The following is an 18,022-nucleotide window of genomic DNA, read 5'->3' on the forward strand; positions in this document are numbered from 1 at the left end:
CCATTTCTATGACCAGAGGGTAAATCACCACTGCCACCCCTCAGTGAATAAACGAACAAGTATAATGTTTATGACCCATTTATTTAATTGGGTTCTCTCTGTTTTTAAAATGTGTGTGGAGAACAGATGCGTTAGGTCATATTTATGCAGAAATTCGAAAGGGTCCATAAACTTTTAAATACCACTGTACATTAATCCAAAATAAAATCACTGCATCCAAGATGAAAAATTATCCATTTAGAAGGACAGGGCAGCCGGATATGCTAGCACAGAAATATCTTTTTTCTCTAGTACAAATTGTAACACGTGCTTTTGCTAATAATTAAATAACAACTTTTAAAAATAGAAATACACAACATACCCCTTTTACGCCTTTTAGATCTCCCTTGAGCAAACTGTCCAGTGGAAACGTGATTATATTGTTCATGTTCTGGATCTGTAATACACAAAAAATGTTGTCACCTACAAAGCATTTAAATATTTCTAAACGAATTCCTAGTAGACTTTCCAAGAAAGAGATGCAAGATACCCATTTGTGCAGAGAGGGAAAAGGATAATGAAGAGTGCATTTCCCACATTTTGTTGGGTTTAGGAATGGTGACGCCTCGGAGTAGGGCCTTCTCTGTTGCCGCTCCGGCCCTATGGAATGAGCTACCCCCAGAGATCCGGACCTTCCCACTCTCATGGCCTTCCGAAAAGCTGTAAAAACCCGGCTATTCCGGCAGGCCTGGGGCTGTTGACCTCGGGATTGAGGTCCAGCCCCGCTTAGATTGGGTGCATGTTGTGTTTCTTTTAAATTCGTTGTGTTTTATTTGTTTTTAATCTTTTTAATTTTTTGTTTCTGTAAGCCGCCCGGAGTCCTTCGGGATTGGGCGGCCTGTAAATTTAATAAACAGTAAACAGTAAACAGAATGCTTGGTTTTCCCAATCCATTGCAATAGTTGTGTTGTCACTATTACTTTTATTCATTAAAACACAGCCTATGTTGCAAGGAACCTCATCTACTTCCTCAGGAATTCCAAGCTCATGCTCTCATCCTAATAACCTAGCAAGGCACAATCATGTTCCCTGATCACCACTTGCCCTGCTGGCATCTACTTCCATATGCCTAGAAATCTCTCCTCAGTCTCAGTGTAAATTCAAACGTTGATTCATATCCAAGTTCAATAGGACTTGCTCCTTTACCAACAGAAATTTAGGCCTCTCCCGATTCACTTCATCCCCCAAAACTCCTCAATAAAGCTAGGAACACTGTTGGATCAGCAAACCCGAAAAGATTTACATAGGTACAATCTCATCCAAGGCTCTTGTTGCGCTCTACATGGGGCTGCCCCTGAAGAGTGTTCGAAGACTACAGCTGGTCCAGAACGCAGCCGCGCGAGCGATATGGGGTGTATCTAGATACACCCATGTTACACCTATCCTCCGTGAGCTGCACTGGTTCCCCATCGGTCTCCAGACGCGCTTCAAGGTGCTAGTCGTTACTTTTAAAGCCCTACATGGTTTAGCACCTGGCTACCTGAGAGACCGTCTCCTGCCACTTACCTCCCAACGACCAACAAGATCGCACAGGTTGGGCCTCCTCCGGGTGCAGCCAACCGGACAATGCTGGCTGGCAGCCCCCGGGGGAGGGCCTTCTCTGTTGCTGCGCTGGCCCTGTGGAACGATCTACCCGCCGAGATCCGGACCCTTACCACTCTCCCGGCCTTCCGTAAAGCCGTTAAGACCTGGCTGTTCCGGCAGGCCTGGGGCTGTTGATTGATATCCAGCCCCGCTTAGATGGAATGGATGACGTGGAATTTTAATACTGTATTTTCTATTTTTAAATTTTAAATGTTTCTTTGTCTTGTTGTGAGCCGCCCAGAGTCCCAATGGGAGTGGGCGGCATACAAATTTTACTAAACTTGGAAACTTGGAAACAGTTTCACATCTACATGGTGTCCATGAATCCTGAGCGACCTCTAATCCATGAGACATCTTGGATGAGGAGAGATTTACTACAGGCAAATCTGATATTCAGCAATTGTCCTGACCTAGGCTTCCCAAGAGCATGAAAAAAACTCCTGGTCCCGACAAAAACCCCTTTTATTAATTTACTGTGAATCCTGCTCATTCACATACAGCAAAGCCTTTCAAGGGAAGATTTACAGTCACAGACCTTATCTGGCTTGGAGAGCTGCCAGGTCGATATCTGCAAAACTTGGGAAGAAGTCTAGGAGAGTCACAAATCAATTAAGCAAACTAATGGTCTCCTGCAAACTCCACTCCCCTTTCGCTGTTTTATTCCCTCTGGGAGGGGCCATTCATTGTTCACCTGTGGCTTCACTCCCAAGTCGATCCCTGTTCTTTAGCTGTTCCCTTCCTCTGGCAACTTTGCGCATGCGCACACTGGGAACAGGCTCCAGCTGTTCGTCTGCCTCGCCGATGTCTGACTCTAAAGGCAGCTGATAACTGGCATACAGCTCTGGCCCCCTCTCTGCCTCCAGGACTGGCCCAACTTCCTCACTGTCCAAATCTGTGTCGTTCTTGCTTCTTTGGTTTTGCAAACTACAGGTAGTCCTCGACTTACAACAGTTCATTTAGTAACTGTTCAAAGTTACAACAGCACAGAAAAACGTGACTTACGACCGTTTTTCACACTTACAATCCCCGTGGCCTCCTCGTGATCAAAACTCAAGACACTTGGCAACGGATTCATATTTATGACGGTTGCATATTCTTGGGGTCATGTGATCCCCTTTTGCGACGTATTGGCAACCAAGTCAATGGGGAACTCAGATTCCCTTAACGACCGTGTTACTAATTTAACAACTGAAGCGATTCACTTAACAACTGTGGCAAGAAAGGTCGTAAAATGAGACAAAATTCATTTAAAATAATTTCACTTAGCAACAGAAAATTTGGGCTCAATTGTGGTCATAAGTCGAGGATTACCCTAATATCTGCATACAAGCTATCCACTCAATGTTGGAGGATCTTCCAGATTAATATGAAGAAACTATAGCAAGTATGAACAAGGGAAAGCTGACAGGTAAATAGCATTAAGTTGATGTTTCTTATACCTTGAAGTAATCTGAAGCCATCGTCATATACATCTTCAATAGCTGGAGGCCGTTAATATTACTGTTACCAAATGTCAGATAAACTAACAGAGGATTTGGCAAGAAAAAACAGCGTGAATTGCCAAGGACCATGTTAACTTACTATTTTTGAAAGATACCCCAGGAATCAGATCCAAATAAAACAGTGCAAAGGTCTTTTTTATTACAAAGGATATGAGAAATGAGATCCCAAGGTGCAAAGGGAAAAGTTAAATATCACCCAGTGTGAAAAAAATAGTGCATCTGTTTTGACTTTATACATAAACCCACCTGTATTTAAATTATATTTTCGTGCACAGACTCTAAAACAGAACAAGAGTTAAGAAACATGGTAAAAGTATTTAAACAATAAAGCCTGTATTACAATTTCTAAAACAACGAAAGCGAAGTCTTATTTGTTTTTCAAGTTGCACAATTGCAGAATCTGTTTAACAGTTTTGTAACTTTAATAATACCACGCTCCTCATTAGTAAGACTTACTCTAAGGCTACATTTATTTACTGTTAATTCCTAATTATTATATAAAATAAAAAGCAACCGGGCATAGAAAAAGATACTTGCAAATATAGGATAGTGAAATATACCTTTACAACAATCCATGTCATAATTTAACTTGGAAAGTATAATATGCCTTTAAATAATATCATATATACTCTCACATAAGGCCATGCGTAGATAACCAGATCCTCATATTTTTAACCAAAATACCATGAAAAATACGTCACCAGCACATAACCCTTGAAATGTTCATATTGTTTAATTTTGGTACCTAAAATTCCCGGCTTATCTGTGAGTATATATAGTAAATATTTAAAACTAGGCTAACCTTACACAAAGAGCAAAGTACAAATTCATAAATTGTGTCCTTTCCCCCCCTGCAGCTGCTGAATGCAGGTTTAATACAGCGAGTGGAATGATCTAATTGAAAAAATGTTCGGGATGACACTATCTAGGTCAAGTGGTGTTTAATCCACAGCGGTTCTTATATTAATGCATTTATTTATTTATTTGCTACTCCAATCATCTGATTATAAGCCGACCTCTTATGACTTATATTTAGATTCTAGATATTTACATATTTGAACTAAGTGTTCAGGATAGAATATCTTTGCTAATGTTTTACCCCAGTGCTTTAATGGGGCAGCGATGTTAGGCTACCGTGTTTCCCCGAAAATAAGACAGGGTCCAATTTTCTTTTGACCCACGAAATAAACTTATTTTTGGGGTCTTCTTATTTTTGAGGTGCAGGAGGTGGCAAGCATGGTCACCTCGTGGTTGCTGCTGTGTTGTGCGCCTCCGGGCCTGACACTCTTTTTGCAGTGGCCATTAGCATGGCAGAAGGAGTGCGGTGGCTAGGGTTGGGGAAGTGGCCGTTAGATAGGGGTGTGTGGGGTGCATCCCCTTTCTTTCTTTCTTTCTCCTCCTCCGGTCTTGCCTTATCTCGTGTTGTATGCGTGGCAGCCAACTGGAGGAAATGGCGGGGACCAGTTGCCCATACATTTAAATATTTTCAGGGAGGGCTTATTTTAGCGCATGGGCTCAAAAGCCCGATTGGGCTTATTATCCGGGGGTGTGTGTGTCTTATTTTCGGGGAAACTGGGTACCACTATAAGCAGTTCACCATAATTTAATCATAATCAGATATTACAGGGAAAGGTGTTTTTCAGCCATGAAACAGTTTAGAAAGTTATATATAGCAATACCGGAAAAAATGTTCCTATTTATCAGACACTAGCTATTATTTGATAAAATAAATAAAATAAAATTTAACGGCTACAATAATGGGAAGAGTTGACAGCTTTCCAAGAGCCTTTTTGAGGTAACCCCTTCCGCAAACACAATCAACATTATCCCATGATGCTCTGCCGGATGAGATGGATTGTGTCTCTGAAGGGGAAAGTGGTATGATGGACCTCAGTGAAACTGCAGAAACCCAGGAAGGAAGGAACACATTCCAATACGTGGGTATGAGGGAGACAAGAGACAACACAGCTGGATCAGAGTCAGAGATTTAGGATGGCCAGTGTGTATCCATTAGGGTTAGAGTGGTATAGGTTTAGTCTGTCAAGATTCTGTCTATATGGTGTGAGCAAATAAAGAATTGAATTTGGGTTGGTTCTATGTCATTTTTCGGCTGGGGCCCGTCAGGTCAAAATAGGTAGTCTCCTCTTCACTGGATTCCCAACTCCCACGCCAAAGCCTCCCCCACCCCTTTAAAAAATCAAATAATGTTATAAAGCTTTAGAAAGAATCCAATTATAAAACGTTTTAAATCCTTCCTTGAGAGCTAGATAACGAAGTTGTCCTAGGCCAATATACATTGGGCGCGCACACAAGCGATTCTCCCACAGTATCTGATTTCAACTCTAAACAGACACAATTTAAATCTCTGTTAGGTAAGCCTCAGAAACGGGTATTCAGTCCTTTTTCCTCCCCAGAGAACAGCTTAGCATCTATAAAAGCTGTGGCTTTATAGGCAATCAAGTCTTTATATTTAGTAGTTAGTAATTTTTATATTTAGCAGCTACATATTTTAGATTAAACTTAAAGCTACACAGTACAATTTCAATTCTGTAGTACATACTTTCATGATTTCTTACCAGGTTTTTGAAGAGTGCTGTCAATTCCTTTGTAAATACAGCAAATTTTAAAAATGCTGTTCCTAAATCTGGATCATCCCTACAGACGCAGTTGCCTCCAAATTTCTCCAAAGCTTGAGTGTACTGTTCTTCATTTTCCACATGCGCTTCAAAGAGAACAAACAGTATGCCAATTCCAGTAACTATCAACAAGTCCTCCACCGATTTAAAAAGTGCAAGTATTTTACATTTGAATACATTGATTTAAATTCAAGTGTTTTTATAGTTCTAAATTTCAAAACAATATGATAGTCCATGGTGGGATAGTCCAACAGGTTTCTTTAAAAAAATATTAAACATTAAATGGAATTATAAATACCATCAACACAAAAGGGAGTTTGCTCAGAAGCTGAAATACACCAAGGGAATTAGAGGAAGAGTGGGAAGCAGAGGAGAGAAGAAAGATAGGAAGAGAGGGACAGGAGAGAGGGGGAAGGGGGAAGATGAGGTGTACAAGGAGGATTGGTAAGGGGAGAGAGGAGAAGGAGAAAGGAAGGGGAAGCAGAGGAGAAAATGATGGAGGGAAGACAGGATGTAGAAGAGTGGGAAGTAGAGAAGAGAAGAAAGATAGGAAGAGAGGGATAGGAGAGAGGGGGAGGGGGAAGACGAGGTGTACAAGGAGGATTGGTAAGGGGAGAGAGGAGAAGGAGAAAGGAAGGGGGAGTAGAAAAGGATGGAGGGAAGACATGATGTAGAAGAGTGGGAAGCAGAGGAGAGAAGAAAGATAGGAAGAGAGGGATAGGAGAGAGGGTGAAGGGGGAAGACGAGGTGTATAAGGAGGACTGGTAAGGGGAGAGAGGAGAAGGAGAAAGGAAGGGGAAGTAGAGTAGAAAAGGATGGAGGGAAGACAGGATGTAGAAGAGTGGGAAGCAGAGGAGAGAAGAAAGATAGGAAGAGAGGGATAGCAGAGAGGGTGAGGGGGGAAGATGAGGTGTATAAGGAGGACTGGTAAGGGCAGAGAGGAGAAGGAGAAAGGAAGGGGAAGTAGAGTAGAAAAGGATGGAGGGAAGACAGGATCTAGAAAAGTGGGAAGCAGAGGAGAGAAGAAAGATAGGAAGAGAGGGATAGGAGAGAGGGTGAAGGGGGAAGACGAGGTGTACAAGGAGGAGTGGTAAGGGGAGAGAGGAGAAGGAGAAAGGAAGGGGAAGTAGAGTAGAAAGGATGGAGGGAAGACAGGATGTAGAAGAGTGGGAAGCAGAGGAGAGAAGAAAGATAGGAAGAGAGGGACAGGAGAGAGGGGGAGGGGGAAGATGAGGTGTACAAGGAGGAGTGGTAAGGGGAGAGAGGAGAAGGAGAAAGGAAGGGGAAGTAGAGTAGAAAAGGATGGAGGGAAGACATGATGTAGAAGAGTGGGAAGCAGAGGAGAGAAGAAAGATAGGAAGAGAGGGACAGGAGAGAGGGGGAGGGGGGAAGACGAGGTGTATAAGGAGGAGTGGTAAGGGGAGAGAGGAGAAGGAGGAAGGAAGGGGAAGTAGAGTAGAAAATGATGGAGGGAGGAAAGGATGTAGAAAGGGGGAGGAGAGAGGGGGAAGAAAGTGTCGTATAAGGTATAAATATGGTCTATGAAGAGCAGAAGAGCCAATAGCTATATTTTTTTCCTTTGGTAGTTTATGGTAAGATGAATTGATGTAATTACTTAATAATACAACATGATATTGACTATGTAATAGTATACATGTGATTATATGCTATGAAAATGGAAAATAAAAAAAATTTCTAGGGAAAAAAAACATTAAACGTCTGAATAAAGAAAAGCAAGAGCATGAAATTGTTATACTAGTATAGAAATCTGAAATAGATTCCAGCTGAATAACTACAAGAGAAAAGATCCAGTCCAAATAAAAGTGATGGTAAATCATCATTGTCATCAACACCACCGCCTCTAAATTTATCTGACATTTAATAAATGAAGCCTGGTCTGTTTAAATTAAACTGCTTCTCCATAACAGTTGTTATTTGCAGTAGCTCATCATAATGGTGCTACATGCACATCAACAAGTATATTATTGAGAACCATATACAAAGGCTATTTTCAAATCAAAGAAAAATTGAGGTCCCATGTTGATGACATGGTTTACTTTGACCATAGTTGGTTACCTAAGCTACAATAGTTGGCTTTTCATAAATTAACACAAAGTTGGTGACAAAGAAATTGGAATCTGTTCTTGTGAACCCAAGCTAAATACATAGTCTAGAGTACATTAATTAATTTCAAATTCATGCATGGGCCTCTCCATTCATTTACCAATGCAGCTTTAAAAAGATGAGAAATTTCATTTTCTGTCAACCATAGTTTATTGATTTACCTAACCAGGCCTACAGGTTGGCGTGACCCGTCAAAAGGGAGAACGACGAAACCGCGCCCGACGAAACCGCGTCGCTGACGTCATCAACGCGGCGACAACAGCCAGCGCGGAGAAAGAAGGGCGCTTTAAATAGCGCGTTGAAAGAAAGCCAATTCAACTTAAGGTAAGGGTTAGGTTTAGGGTTAACTTTAGGGTTAGGTTTAGGGTTAGGATTAGGTTTAGGGTTAGGTTAAGGGTTAGGTTTAGGGTTAGGTTTAGGGTTAGGTTAAGGTTTAGGATTAGGATTAGGTTTAGGGGGGTTAGGTTTAGGTTTAGGGGTTAAGTTTAGGTTTAGGGTTTACAGCGTGCGTCTGTCTCCACGCTGTTGTCGCCCTGTTGATGACGTCAGCGACGCGGTTTAGTCGGGCGCGGTTTTGTCCTTCGCCCTTTTGTCGGTGAACCCCAGGTTGGATATGGCTTCTGCAGGCCATGCCCACCCCGGCCCTCAAAGGCAAAAAATATCCTGATACGTCACAATATGGCCCACAATGCATTTGGGTTTGACACACCTGTCGTAAACCATAAAAATGTAAAACACCTTAATTATGTTTCACAGAAGGAAAGACAATTGATGACCCTCCAAATGTTGCTATTAGACTATAATTCCCATTATCCCAGACACCTGGCTGGGCTTATGGGGCTAATGGAAACTGAAATTTGTTAACACCGAGGCCACTAATTCAGTGATTAAGAGCAGCAGACTGATTCTTGCTTATTCCCTAAATAACAATAGCTTATCTAGTTTCATTCATAACTTTGATTCCTGACATGTTGTGTATGGGAAAGAAATGTTTTGTGCAGCTTTTCTCAAACCAAGTACAAATTTGTGTACAGTATCAGTATATAACAAAACGTCAAGTAATAGCAGCATTGTAAAATGTTTACACATTTCTTAATTACTGTGTAGAAGCTAGACAGTATAATGTGTCACATACATGCTTAAAAAGTTACGCCTTTGCGTAATTTCTGAGTCCTGGTGAATACATTTATTATTGTTATTATTCGAAGTTTCTTTCGCGTGTGGTTGCATTGTGACTGGTGGTGAATATTTATTATTTGGATTTTTTTTTTTTTTACTCTTCATGAGTTGTGTGCATTCACAAACACATCTTAGTAACACTATAAACAATGCAGAGGTGGGTTCCTACCAGTTCGCACCTATTCGGTAGAACCGGTTCGTCAAATCTACTGAACCGGTTAGAAGAGGTTCCACCAGTGGACCCGGAAAGCAAGCCACACTTACAGAAGAGGTTCCAAATTTTTTTGAAACCCACCACTGGTCCTTGGACATGATTATTCTACACTATCAAGCTCATAGTTATAAAACTCAGTGCCTCTGTGAAAGGTAAGGATGACTACTGCGTTTGTGGTGCAATCAGAACATTGCGTGTGTTGAAGTTGTTTTAACGCAAACCAAAGATGCCTTTTCAAAAACAAGTTTACATCCTATTCTTATGCATGCCAGTGCTGTGTGTATGAGGTAATTTAAGGTGGTTCTGACAAGTGTCGTCGGCATCTTCATATCCGGTCACATGGGCGGCAAGCCACTCCCATCCGGTCACATGGGTGGCAAGCCACTCCCACAAAGGAGGCCACACCCACAGAGTAGGTTCGAACAATTTTTGAAACCCACCACTGAAACAATGGCTAGTCAAAAAAACAGAAGGGAAGATCTCATTGCAGGGAAAGAGGGGAAGTCTGCTTCTGAGCCACAGTGATTACCTAATAAGGATGAGGGGGCAGTCCTGGCATTTAAATAAAACAGTCCAGCGTTGCTTCTCTTTTGCCTATCAATATGAATTATAGTAGTTTCACCTTACTACTAAAGCTAAAATTACTTTTAAAAATCTGTCCAACCATATTTTCAATTTTTGACTCAAAAGGGAAAAGAAGCTTTTGTTAAATGTAACTTACATCAGTTAACATTTAACAACAACAAAAAATCCTTAGCACCAGGAAGGTAGAAGGGACAAGCATTCGTTTGTGGAACTATCATGGACTTGAATCTGCATCGCTCAGTGAATATTTGACAATCATTGAATATTGCAACGTGTATTTTAGAAATATAGGGCAGCAATAAAACAACGCGTACATACGTACCCAAACCAGAAACATTTATGGCTTTTACAGATTTTTTCATCTTGTAAAGAACAGTTCGGTCAACATCCAGGGCCTAAAAATGAAAGCAATAAAAAAAGAAGTTAGAAGTTGGGCGGGAAAGGATAGCTGATGCGCAAAATATACATTGCAATGCTTATTGCAAAGCCTCTCAGCTATCAAACGACAACCCGGCCTTCACGTGGTGCCCCCCGTTCCCACCAATCGGGCTCTGTCGACCCTTGGGACTGGCGCCCCCTTGGGTATATCCAGCCGAAACAGCTTCCATGGATCGCCGTAAAATTTCCATGGAAGTCGCCTATACCCACGATGGGTGAAGAGGTGTCAAGTACAAGTACAAGGTAATATTTAATAACTATATGAGCTCAACAGCGGAGCAAGCAATATACCAAGTCCATGCTACTTGACAACTGTAAAATGCGACATGTAGTTTTTAATATAAATTATTCTATTGTTTTTATTCCCTTCAGAAGAAAATGAAGTAGCAACCGCCATGTCTTCACCCCCCAAAGAATTTTCCTTCCATTCAGTTGTGCCCAATACTCAGAGACTCCCTGAAGATTTTTCAGGAGGGATTTGCCATTGACTCCTTCCTAAGCCCAAGGTCACCCAATTGGCTGCGTACACCTCAGGTGGGACTAAACTCACGGTCTCTCGATTTCTAGCCTGATGCCTTAATCATCATTACACCAAAGTGACTCTCACAAAGGTTCGAGGTTCCTTTTATTTATATGCCGCCCTATTCCCAGCGGGACTCAGGGCGGCGCAGAAACCCAAGGAGGGGAAGGGAAACACAAAAACTACAACAAAAAATACAGGGCATTTAAAACAACCAACAGCCGCACGGTTCGAGAGGGGAAGGGAACTCATCGACCCCAGGCCTGCCGACACAGCCAGGTTTTAACGGCTTTTCGGAAGGCCTGGAGAGAGGTGAGGGTCCGAATCTCTGCGGGGAGCTCGTTCCAAAGGGCCGGAGCCGCCACAGAGAAGGCCCTCCCCCGGGTAGTGGCCAGATGACATTGGCTAGTAGACAGAACCCGGAGGAGGCCTAATCTGTGTGATCTAATGGGTCTTTGGGAGGTAATTGGAAGCAGGTGGTCTCTCAAGTACAAAGAAAATACCTGACTGTTAATATTAGCTTATTGTCAATTATTTAATTCATATTTACTTATTAAATTCACCTTTAAAGCCCTACATGGCCTAGGACCCAAGTATCTGCGAGACCGTCTTCTGCCACATACCTCCCTCAGACCAATAAGATCGCACAGAATGGGCCTTCTCCGGGTGCCGTCAGCGGGACAATGCCGGCTGGCGACGCCTAGGAATAGGGCCTTCTTCTGTTGCCGCTCCGGCCCTGTGGAATGAACTGCCCCCTGAGATCCGGGCCCTACCCACTCTCATGGCCTTTCACAAAGCCATTAAAACCTGGCTTTTCCGGCAGGTTTGGGGCTGTTGACCCCTTGATTGAGGTCCAGGCCCCTCCTGATTGGGTGTTTGTTGTGTTTCCCTTTTTAACTTTGTTGTGTCCAATTGTTCTTAATAATTCTTTTTAATTTTTTTCATTTCTGTAAGCCGCCCGGAGTCCTCCGGGATTGGGCGGCATAGAAATTTAATAAATGAAATGAAATTTATATATATGAATGACTTAGAATTGAGATTTTTAACAAAACGTGGGCTCCCACGCTGATGACAAAGAATATTAAGTCACTGTTTTAAGAGCAACCCTAATGGCCGTGTTTCACTTGGTTTATGTATTGTGGAGATTTTTTTTTTTAAAATTAGCACACCTGACTATCTTAATTTGTTGTCTGCTGTGTTCCAAGTAGCTCGAGGCAGCTTTCAGCAATGCAGGGTTTTTCCCACTAATGACATCAAAATGATACTCACAAGCTTCCAAGAGCATCTTAAATGTCCTCTTGAAGAAATTATATGATACCAGTACTATAATGATCATGCCCCCACGCATGAATAGTAAAATACAACAAGCTCACATTAGGTACAGAGAAGAAAAACATTGCAAGAAGCCATTTGAAATAGGGGGAAATCATGCGTCCCTTCCAGAAAACTGACATGCTAAATAAATAATGCGCAATGTATTAAAAATACTACATTCACAGCAGACTACAAACAATGACAGTACAAAATACACAAAATGCATTGTGGTCAAGGAAGATATAAGAACATATCAGTAGTCTTACGTAGCTTAGAATGCCCAGGTGGCATTCGGTTTTATTTCAAATTTAAAGTAATTTCTGTAGGAATCAACTTGCTTATTAAACTGGGGAAAAATCCTACCAGTGAGCTACCCCAAAACACTATTTTGCATGACTTCCCTTCTTTAGTTATCAGAAATCACATCTCAAAAACTATAACTTAGCAAGAATATACCTGTATCATTTAAAACATTTTTTAAAAATAGTGAAACATACACTCCAACATTACAAAACTCAAAATATTGCAGGGAACTATTCTTAGCACCGAACATGGCACAATAATTTAATATTCAATATAAAGCAATATATCAATGTTATTCTCAACATTTATCCATGTTAACATTAACAAGATTTGCGTCACACCATCACAAATGATAATAACTACACGTTTTTTTTTGTGTTTTTTTTAACCCAGAATGTGGTAAGCATTTTAAATGATGCCCAAGCCTTGCTGGTTAGGTTATGCTATTTCAGTATCTTGAGTAATTATTCATTACAAAACAAGATGAAAGAAACAAAAGCAATAAAATAACAAAACCCTGAAGAGTTTTCAACAAAGCCATCATGGCTGCTTTATAAAAATCATGTCTTATTTTTTTGGGGGTATCTTTTTTTAGACATTTCTCTTAATATATATTTTTTTAAAATAATAGTTTCAGCGGAATTCTTTGTTGTGATGCCATTAAGGTAATTGAGTGGCTAATAAAACCAGCTTTTACATGGTTTAATAGGCTTCTGTCTTTGCCTTTTTTCTGCTCTTGTGTGAAAAGCCCCCCCCCCCTTTTAAAGCTTCCTAGGGCCCTTTTTCTATTAGTTCCCCAAAAAGCGCATGCATTTGTCTCAAGCTTAATTCTGCAACCAAACGAATATTTTAGCATAGTCATATACAGATTCTAAAGTGCTTTCAGATTAACGATCTTCATATTTCACTGTCTATTGTTTTCGATCAAGTGTCAACGAGAAATAGAATGTCGGAAGTCATTTTATATTCTGGCACTAATCTCTTGCCCACCAATAATGTGCTTTTTAATAAGGTTCTTCTCCTGATCTGGAAAGAAGGCGAAATAGCATTGTTTTGCACATGTGTGTATTTTTTTTTTAAAAAAACCCTAAATGTCACATCAATCTTTACTATACGATACAGCTCCTCTGTTTTAAGCAGGTCTATGCGTATTTATTTTTATATAATTATTATTATATGCAGGCATATCATTACAGCACTTTTAAACTAACTAAGGCAGCATTTCGATTCTGTATCAATAATACTTTAACATCCTTCCTTTAATACAAAAAACTACTTTAAACTCATTTTTAGTTTACTGTATATACTCAAGTATAAGCCTAGTTTTTCAGCCCACTTTTTGAGCTGAAAAAAGCCGTCTCGGCTTATACTCGAGTCAGTGAAAAATTTGCCCGAAATGGAGGAGAAAAAGGGGCGGGGCCATGCCGCTGGGTGACGCTCGTGAATGGCCCAGCACCCCTGAGTTTCCCCTCCCTCTGTGTCAGTTTGCCGCGCAGCGTGCACCGCACCATCCCCCCTCCTCACGTTCTAATGTAATGCAGGGCTGTCTTACGATTCCCCTTCCTCCCCCTCCTGCCGCTCTGCAACGATGTCCCACCTCCTCCTTGTTATGGCAAGCAGCCACATAGCGATGTCCCACCTCCTCTGGTACAGTGATCCAATGATAGGAATCACTGTGCCGTGTGTCATAGGAGGCGGGACATCATCATCACAGCGGGACATCAGCATCATGAGGTGAGTGAAGTATTTCATTGAATACACCGGTATTGTGTGATAATAATTTGTTATGCAGAGCAAATTTTTACAATGGCTACTGTATATTTAATGGGCACAGGCAGGCTGTATGTGTTATTCAATGGGCAATGGCATTATTGGTATCTATTTTTATTTTTGAAATTTATCGGTAGCTGCTGCATTTCCCACCCTAGGCTTATACTCGAGTCAATAACTTTTCCAGTTTTTTGTGGTAAAATTAGGTGCCTCGGCTTATATTCGGGTCGGCCTATACTCGAGTATATACGGTAATTTATTAAACAGATGAGCAGAATGGCTGCAGATCTACAGAAACTAAAAACCGTAGGTATTGTCCAGCCTACTGAATTTAGAAAGACTTATTTTCACTCAGACTAACTATCATTCTGTTTAATGTTACCATTCTAGACTACAAGTAAAAGGTACAGCTAATCTTATTTACACTAGGAAGTCAAGTCCAGCATAGATCAACATGTTCTGACATACATACTAGGTTCTAATACAACATTTGATTCTACATAAATTGACAGGCTACATGAACTACAGCAGGTAATAACATGATGTGATGGGCAGCAAACACATGTAATAATACATAAATAATAAATATTTAAAGCTGTTCACTTAACTAACTTTAGAAAAGCTCAAGATCTTTAGATTGAATATTGCCTGTAATTGCAAACAATGATAATGTAGTGTTAATCAATAATCAACAAGTTTTTTTAAAAAAATCTCAAGTTACAGCTTTTAACCAATTCCAGCACCCAAATTCAAACCGAGTTTCATGCTAACGATATAATGCGATCTTACCCACTATGAGCTCACAGATCTGTAAGAATATACCACGCACCTTTACCATACCACACAGTTAGCATCCCATTTTCCCAGAAACGTGGGAATGGAGAAATCTAATTAGAAGAGCATTAAGACACATCCAATCCAGTTACATTGGTGTTGTGGCCCAGCAGGAGCCGTTGGAGCTGCCACCAGACTCCGACAGCGAGGGGCCCTCTGAGTCGCCTCTGGAGGATGTGGAGGACCCTGGACAGGGTTCTGACTCCGAGCAGGGCACAGAGAGGCTGGTTGGCCACCAGGAGGTACCTGAGCCTTGGACCAGTGGGGAGGAGACAAGGGACAGTGAGACGGAAGCCAGTAGTGAGTTGTTCCTGGATGCACGCCATCGAAGAGCTACTAGACGTCAGGAACAATTACACAATTACAGGAGGTGATTGCACTCAGCTGGTGGTCATTAGGCTCCTCTCCAGACTATAAAAAGCTACTTGTGCACACGCCCCTCTTTGCAGAAGTCAACACAGGATTGAATGTCGGAGGACATTACTGTGAGCTTGGCAGGCTGGATTGCTGCCAAGCCTTATCTGTGTTTATTGCTGCCTGAGTTTGTCTGAGTTGCTGCCAAGGTCCTTATCTGTTTGTTCTGCTTGGCTTTCAGCCACCGAGGTCTTGGTGTCTTGCTATTAAAGTACATTCTAGTTAAGCTTGTCTCGGCATTTGTTACTGGACGGAGGAGGGGGTCAGAACACATTGGTATCTTGAAAACGCATTATAATTATAAAAAGTACATGCGACTTAGAAAATACAATTTTCCAGAGTGTTAAAAGTCTTTAGTATAAATATGGTAGCCTAGAAACAGTAACAGAGAAGGACTGAACATGTTTAAAAATGCACCACAGGCACTGGGGGTCATAAATAGGATGTAAATAAAAGCCAGGCATCCTAAAAACATGAATGTCTCAATGATGTCTGTCAATCAGAAAGCTGTATCCCCCAGCATTAAGAAACCAGAAGGAGAAAAAAATTCTTAAATCAAGGAGCAATTTATTATTTATTTATTATTTATTTATTATCAAAATTTATATGCCGCCCAATCCCAAAGGACTCCGGGCGGCTTACAAAAAAAAAGAGAGAAAAAAAGAGATAAAAAAGACAGTTTAAAATCACAACACCACATGCATTCATTCTAATTGGGGCTGGACCTCAACAATGAGGTCAACAGCTCCAGGCCTGCCAGAACAGCCAGGTTTTTACCGCTTTCCTGAAGGCCATGAGAGTGGGTATGGTCCGGACCTCTGGGGGTAGCTGATTCCAAAGAGTCAGAGCAGCCACAGAGAAGGCTCTCCTCCGGGGGCCCGCCAGCCGACACTGTCTGGCTGACAGCATCTGAAGGAGGCCCAATCTGTGGGATCTTACTGGCCGTTGGGAGGTATGTGGCAGTAGGCGGTCACGAAGGTACGCTGGCCCTAAGCCATGTAGGGCTTTAAAGGTAATAACCAACACCTTGAATTGCGCCCGGAGACCAATTGGTAGCCAGTGCAGCTCGCGGAGGACAGGTGTAACGTGGGTGTACTTCGGTGCACCCAATATCGCTCGCGCAGCTGCATTCTGGATTAGCTGCAGTCTCCAAATGCTTTTCAAGGGTAGCCCCATGTAGAACAATGGGATGGAATATAGTCAGCTACAAGTAGTCCTTGTTTTAAGACCATTCATTTAATGGCTATTTAAAGTTTCAATGTTATTGAAAAAATGGCTTAGGACTGAGCTTTAATTCGTCCACGTTTTTACATTTCTTAGATGAATACAAATTTACTACACTAGTGAATCACAGGATGGATCGCCTGAAGAAATATAGTTTATTTCTTCGTTGCATCTCTCCTGTCACACAAACCACTACAGGAAGTCCTCAACGTATAACCGTTTGAAGTTATAATGACACTGAAAATAGTGACGATTGTTTTTCACACTTGTGGCCACTGCAAAATCCCCATGGTCATGTGATCAAAATTCAGGCACTTGGCAACTGGCATGTACTTCATGACCACTGCGCTGTCCCGGGATCATGTCATCACCCTTTGTAACTTCTCTAGCTGCTTCCAACAGGCAAAGTCAATGGGGGAAGGCAGATTCGCTTAACGACCACATGATTCACTTAACAACTGCAGCGATTCATTTACGTGTGGCAAAAAAAGGTCGTAAAATGGGGGGGGGAACTCACTTAACAATGGACATGCTTAGGAACAGAAATTTTGGGTTCAGTTGTGGTTGTACGTTAAGGACTGCCTGTATAACCTGAGAGACCGCCTCCTGCTAGTTACCTCCCATAGACCGATTAGATCTCACAGGTTAGGTCTCCTCCTGATTCCATCTGCCAGCCAATGTCGGCTGGCGACTCCCCGGGGGAGGGCCTTCTCTGTTGCAGCTCCGGCCCTCTGGAACGATCTCCCCGTTGAGATCCGGACCCTTACTACCCTCCCGGCCTTCCATAAAGCTACTAAGACCTGGCTGTTCCGGCAGGCTGGGGGCTGTTGAAGTATCCGGCCCCACTTTAACTATGAATGTTGCTGTAATTTTAAATTGTGTATTGTCTTATTTATCCCCCCCACTTTTTTATTGTAAGCCACCCGGAGTCCTTTGAGAGTGGGCGGCATACAAAACTAATAAACTAAACTAAACTAACTATTAACACAACACAAGTGACCTAATATTGTAATTCTTTCCTAGTCCATTTACCCATCTGAACACCGACTGGGCTCTTCAACAACCATATTTCACCCTCTCCTGATTTCTAGCCTGGTGTCTTAACTACATCAAAGTGACTCTATTTTCATTCTCTGACCAACCACACAGCATGATTATTCACTGTCTACTTCCATTTCTTTCCTTTTCATTGCCCTTAGGAGTGGACTAAAATAGCAATAGCAATAGCAGTTAGACTTATATACTGCTTCATAGGGCTTTCAGCCCTCTCTAAGCGATTTACAGAGTCAGCATATTGCTCCCAACAATCTGAGTCCTCATTTCACCCACCTCGGAAGGATGG

The 18,022-nt window shown here is 41.8% G+C and overlaps 1 protein-coding gene across 2 annotated transcripts in view; it reads right to left on the minus strand.

The window, feature by feature from the left end:
- Nucleotides 1-18,022, minus strand: part of ASAP2 (ArfGAP with SH3 domain, ankyrin repeat and PH domain 2) — a 119,978-nt gene that overhangs the window by 77,375 nt on the left and 24,581 nt on the right. For both annotated transcript variants that reach the window (XM_087702725.1, XM_087702724.1), the window contains exons 2-4: nt 10,186-10,258; nt 5,702-5,847; nt 362-436 (exon numbers count right to left, since the gene is read on the minus strand). In XM_087702725.1, coding sequence (XP_087558851.1) covers nt 362-436; nt 5,702-5,847; nt 10,186-10,258 — 294 coding nt within the window. The remainder of the gene's footprint in view (nt 1-361; nt 437-5,701; nt 5,848-10,185; nt 10,259-18,022) is intronic.

This window comes from Thamnophis sirtalis, unplaced genomic scaffold, assembly GCF_051295495.1.
Source record: "Thamnophis sirtalis isolate CommonGarterSnake01/CBP01778 unplaced genomic scaffold, rThaSir2_p1.2 scaffold_16, whole genome shotgun sequence".
Classification (NCBI taxonomy): Eukaryota; Metazoa; Chordata; class Lepidosauria; order Squamata; family Natricidae; genus Thamnophis; species Thamnophis sirtalis.